Source organism: Pipistrellus hanaki (assembly GCF_964339955.1).
Source record: "Pipistrellus hanaki genome assembly, chromosome: 5".
In the NCBI taxonomy this organism is placed as follows: domain Eukaryota; kingdom Metazoa; phylum Chordata; class Mammalia; order Chiroptera; family Vespertilionidae; genus Pipistrellus; species Pipistrellus hanaki.
The window spans coordinates 48,072,098-48,077,414 of NC_140507.1; the positions used below are offsets into that span (position 1 = coordinate 48,072,098).

Below are 5,317 nucleotides of genomic sequence, written 5' to 3' on the forward strand. Positions count from 1 at the left end.
TGTTCGCACTATAATTAAATGATACTCAAGCTTTTAACTTTGATTTATTTCATTTCTCGAAGCTTGAGACAGTGAGAGCTGTACAATGTCATTTTTTTTTATTTCCTTGAAAATTACCGTGGCTGTTGTTGGTATAGAAATTAAACACCTAAAAATTTACTTGAACTGTCCCGGGCAAGCCACATTCATTTATGTCAACAACCCCTCTCCAATCCCGTGTCCAGGCCGCTGGGTTCAGCTACTGAAGGTAGGAGGAATCCCCTTTGGCTACTATTTACTTAGCCAAAGAAGGGAGGAGAAAGGCAAACCTGGGAGCAGCACAGGAAAGCACAAGGGGCTTAAGGACCATGGACAGTTCCCGTCGCCTGCAGTTAGCGGTGTCTTCCCAGGGCTGGCATGTAGTAAGGTCTATGCTTCCAATTTGATCCTGCCTCCCGCCCCGCTGAGGTCAGGAGCCAACCGGCGACCCCCTTCTTGCTGCTGCCGCAGGGCTTCCGGGGGCTGACCACTCGATGGCCCCCCTTTGCCACGCTTCTTCCCACTCTGTTTTGTCCCAGGGCGCGCCAGCGCCTCCCAGGCCTGCCGCCTGCTCTCGCACCTGCTCGCCTTCCCCAGGCTCTGTATGCCTGCACCTGCTCCCAGCCACCCCGTCCTGGCTGGGCCACCCGCCGGTTCCAGCGTAGGGACCTTCTCACCCTCGCCTGCACCCCGCTCCTTCTGCGCTCTGGGGAGGCGACAGCGGCCCCCAACACCAAGGAAAAGTAAAGAGAAGGCACCAGAGCGGGGAGGAGAGGAAGGCTGTGGTGTGTGTGTGTGTGTGCGTGTGTGTGTAGGAGAGGCAGTCTCCTTCTTTTACAATTGGAACAGTGTGTGTCCACTTCTAAGAAAAGTGGTACCCACTGGGACAAAAGTATTGGCTAAAAATAGGCTACCTCTTCACCGAGTGGCTGTGGAAATGAAGATAAGTGGGACTTGTGCCAGCCCCTGAGGGCGTGTGTGTGTGTGTGTGTGTGTGTGTGTGTGTGTGTTTGTGTGTGTTGGGATGTGTGTGGGGAGTTCAGCAGCACATGCGCTTTTTGATCTCTGGCCCTGCCTCTCCCTCTGTCATTTGCCCCTTCCTCCTTTGATGGTGGCTAATGAAGAATAATAAATCCAATGGCAGGGTTTGCCCATGGATCCGCCCAAGACCCAACTCACACTGAACTGGATACAGGGAGGAGGAGGAGAAAGATCCGTAGGAAAGAAAAGAGGGTGGAGAGGAGTGTGTGTCGGTGATGGTGCTGGGGGAGTACGCGGGGACAAGGGGTGGAGGGGGGAGTCGCATGCGCACAGGCGACCCGAGCCTGCTCAGAGGCCGTCCAATCCGCTGAGAGCGGAGACAAGCCAAGGAAGAGAAAGCCCTGAGCCCTGTCGACCCCCGTCTCTTGGGCACCAGGCACCCGCCGGGCCCAGGGGGCACAGATCACCCACCACTGCGCGCATCGGACGGGAGCTCAGAGCAGCGCGGAGGAACCCGGTCCAGGGCAGCAGCATCCGGGCCTACCAGGGTGGCCGGGAGCCTGGGCTCAGGGTCACCAGAGCTGCGGGGCGGGGCGGGCCAAGTGGGGGCGGAGGCATGGAACTTAGCGGTAAACAGGAGGCGGGGGAGGCAGCCAGGTAAGAGAGGCTCTAAGCAGTCTAGGGAAAACCCCACTCCAGGTTGGCTTGGCCCGCAACTTTACTTAGGAGTTTCGTTTCCGGTGAGGTAGGTGGGTCTCCAGGAGGGGCCGGAGCCCAGCTCCTAAGGAGGAACTGCCCGGGAGGGACTGGAGTGTAGACCTGGCCAGGGGGTGGGGTGGAGAGGACACTAAGGTAAGTGGGAGCTGCGGGGCGCGCCGAGAAGGGGCGGTGGCATCGGAGCGGGTTGGAGCCCACAGGGAAGGAAGGTGGAGGGCGCGGCAGGAGAGCAGGAGGCGGGTGTTTGGAGCGCTGAAAGGGCCGGAGCCTCGAAGGAGCACGGGCGGAGAAGAGGCGAAGATAGACTCGAAAGAACGAACAGGGGAGGGCGGAGGCGCGCGGGAGGGCGGGCGGGAGGGGGTGCGGGGGCAGGCGCAGGGAGAGGAGAGTATAACTCCGCCGCCGAGAAGCGCGGGGGCAGTTTCGGGCGCCCAGGTCTGCAGCTAGCGCCTGGCAAAGCCTAGCCCCGGAGCAGACCGACGCCGGAGCCAGCGGAGGAGCACGCAGCCGGGGCCAGAGGCGCCGAGCTCGGAGCAGCGGAGGGTGAGCGCAACTTTGCACCGCCCGTCCCCGCGGCCGGCCGCGCTTGACCAGCGGTTCTCGGGAGGCTCCCGGCGGCAGCCGGGGTCACTTCTTGGCGCTCCGGACCTGCGCTCCGGCCGGCCGGGAAGATGATGATGATGTCCCTGAACAGCAAGCAGGCGTTCAGCATGCCGCACGGCGGCAGCCTGCACGTGGAGCCCAAGTACTCGGCCCTGCACAGCGCCTCTCCCGGCTCCTCGGCCCCCGCGGCGCCCGCGGCCAGCTCTCCCGGCAGCTCCAGCAACGCCGGCGGCGGCGGCGGCGGCGGGGGCGGCGGAGGCCGGAGCAGCAGCTCCAGTAGCAGCGGCAGCGGCGGCGGCGGCGGCGGCGGCGGGGCTTCCGAGGCGATGCGGAGAGCGTGTCTTCCAACCCCACCGGTGCGTATTCCTGCATAATCACCGCTTAGAGGCACATTTTGACAGCCCCCTTTATCTGCTTGATGTTTTTTTCATGTCTGCACAGCAAATCACCCCACCACACCTCCCAACCAATTTCTCTCCCCCCCCCTTTCTCTTATGTATTCAGCGGGTCTTTCCTTTCATATTAATTTTTATGACCTGGGATGTTGCCTGTGCGCGCGCTGTGTTGTGTTGTGTGTTGTGTTTTTTTGCAGGCTCACATTCCTCCTCCTCGTGCGCGCTCAGTTTTTCTCTGGGTGGCTTGCTGCCTCTCCTCCTCACCTGCAATTTTTTCAGTATTGTTAATCCTGTTGATACTAATTATTATTATTTTAACGTCCTGGGGATGTTGTAAGCGCGCCGGCAGCGGTGTGGAGAGGAGAAGGGCCGGGGCTTCCTTCCGGAGAGAGCGCGCGCACAATTCCCTGTTGAGCGTAATGTGTGCCTTTTACTTGCAATTGCAGAGCAATATATTCGGCGGGCTGGATGAGAGTCTGCTGGCCCGCGCCGAGGCTCTGGCGGCCGTGGACATCGTCTCCCAGAGCAAGAGCCACCACCACCACCACCCGCCCCACCACAGCCCCTTCAAGCCGGACGCCACCTACCACACCATGAACACCATCCCGTGCACGTCCTCTGCCTCCTCCTCGTCGGTGCCCATCTCGCACCCGTCCGCGCTGGCGGCGGCGGGCACGCACCACCACCATCACCACCACCACCATCACCACCACCAGCCGCACCAGGCGCTGGAGGGCGAGCTGCTGGAGCACCTGAGCCCCGGGCTGGCGCTGGGTGCCATGGCGGGCCCCGACGGCGCCGTGGTGTCCACGCCGGCTCACGCGCCGCACATGGCTACCATGAACCCCATGCACCAAGCGGCGCTCAGCATGGCCCACCCTCACGGGCTGCCCTCCCACATGGGCTGCATGAGCGACGTGGACGCCGACCCCCGAGACCTGGAGGCGTTCGCCGAGCGCTTCAAGCAGCGGCGCATCAAGCTGGGGGTGACCCAGGCGGACGTGGGCTCCGCGCTGGCCAACCTCAAGATCCCCGGCGTGGGCTCGCTCAGCCAGAGCACCATCTGCAGGTTCGAGTCCCTCACGCTGTCGCACAACAACATGATCGCGCTCAAGCCCATTCTGCAGGCGTGGCTCGAGGAGGCCGAGAAGTCCCACCGCGAGAAGCTCACCAAGCCCGAGCTCTTCAACGGCGCCGAGAAGAAGCGCAAGCGCACGTCCATCGCGGCGCCCGAGAAGCGCTCGCTGGAAGCCTACTTCGCCATCCAGCCGCGGCCCTCCTCCGAGAAGATCGCCGCCATCGCCGAGAAGCTGGACCTTAAGAAAAATGTGGTGCGAGTCTGGTTCTGCAACCAGAGGCAGAAACAGAAAAGAATGAAATATTCTGCGGGCATTTAGGAGAGACCCTTGGCCTCTCCAGGGACACAACCCCCTCCTCATCCCCTCTTCCCCCCCCCTCCCTCTCTCCCCTGCCTCTTTTCTTTCCTCGTTTGGCGACCAGAAAATAATTCCAGTCAATGTGAATCCACAGAAAAGTGGGGGATTGGAGAGGGAGCGCGCAGCTGAGCCGCAAGCCCCGGTGAGAATGTGAAACGACGACTCCTGCGAGGAAAGAAAAACAAAAGAAGGGATTTGTCCAGTTGCAGCAAAGTTGTCCCTTTGAACCCCACCCCACCCCACCCCACCCCGGAAAAGGCACCTGGACTTCTGCGGAGGAAGTCTGGGAGCCGGCTATTTGCGGGAAGGCAGAAGAGATAGCCTTTTGAAAGGCCCTCCAGAATGATCAAGTAAGATTTGTTTTTATTCCTAAAGACATCACCCTTGCTCAAGTTTAAAAGTACACGTTGCAGCTATTTTTCAGAAATAGAAATTGATTCAGGCCTAAAACTTTAAACTAGAGTTGATGCTTAATGTGACAGAGACATCTCTAAAGTATTTTGAATTTTAAAAAAAAGATGGCAGATTTTCTGCATTTACACTGTATATTATATATATATTTTTATTGTGGTTCTTACCCCCCCCTTCTTCCTTCTTTGAAGTGTTAATGCTTAAGAAAGGAGTTGCGCCTGCTGTGTTCACTGATCTTGAAAGCTATTATTAGATTATTGCCGCACAACCCTCTGTAAATTATTAATTTATCTCTCTGGCAACCTAATTTGTAAACATCCTAATTAATTAAACTTCTTTAGTCTTTAAAAATGGGGGGAATGTATGGCTAGTGAAGTTAAAAAATGTTTATGTTTGATGAGTCTACTGAATTTTTACAGTTTTCCTATTAACACTGTGTTTCTTTCAGCCTATTTGTATATGCTCACTTGGAATGAAGAATTTTTTTTCTTTGTTTTTACTGGTAGTGTTCTGATTTGTGAGTTGACACTCAGTAATGGATGTCTTAATCGTGTAGACCTGATTCACTGTCCAAAGTATTGTTTACTTTGTTACATATTTAATGGGGATTCCCACATTATCCCCACTGTACATGCTCTTACACACCCTTTTACACACACACACACACACACACACACACACACCTCTAATGGGAGAGAAGAAGTGAAGCTGTTGGAAACATGACTATAATGCATCATTTTCTAGCTTTAGGCGCAT

The 5,317-nt window shown here is 57.1% G+C and overlaps 1 protein-coding gene across 1 annotated transcript; it reads left to right on the plus strand.

Moving 5' to 3' along the window:
• Positions 1 to 2,352: 2,352 nt before the first annotated feature.
• Positions 2,353 to 4,111, plus strand: POU4F2 (POU class 4 homeobox 2; the record flags this gene model as incomplete). The annotated part of the gene is made up of 2 exons (XM_084883274.1): positions 2,353 to 2,675; positions 3,161 to 4,111. Exons 1-2 carry the CDS (start codon positions 2,388 to 2,390, stop codon positions 4,109 to 4,111), a joined length of 1,239 nt encoding a protein of 412 aa, XP_084739400.1. The 5' UTR covers positions 2,353 to 2,387.
• Between the last annotated feature and the right edge of the window lie 1,206 nt (positions 4,112 to 5,317).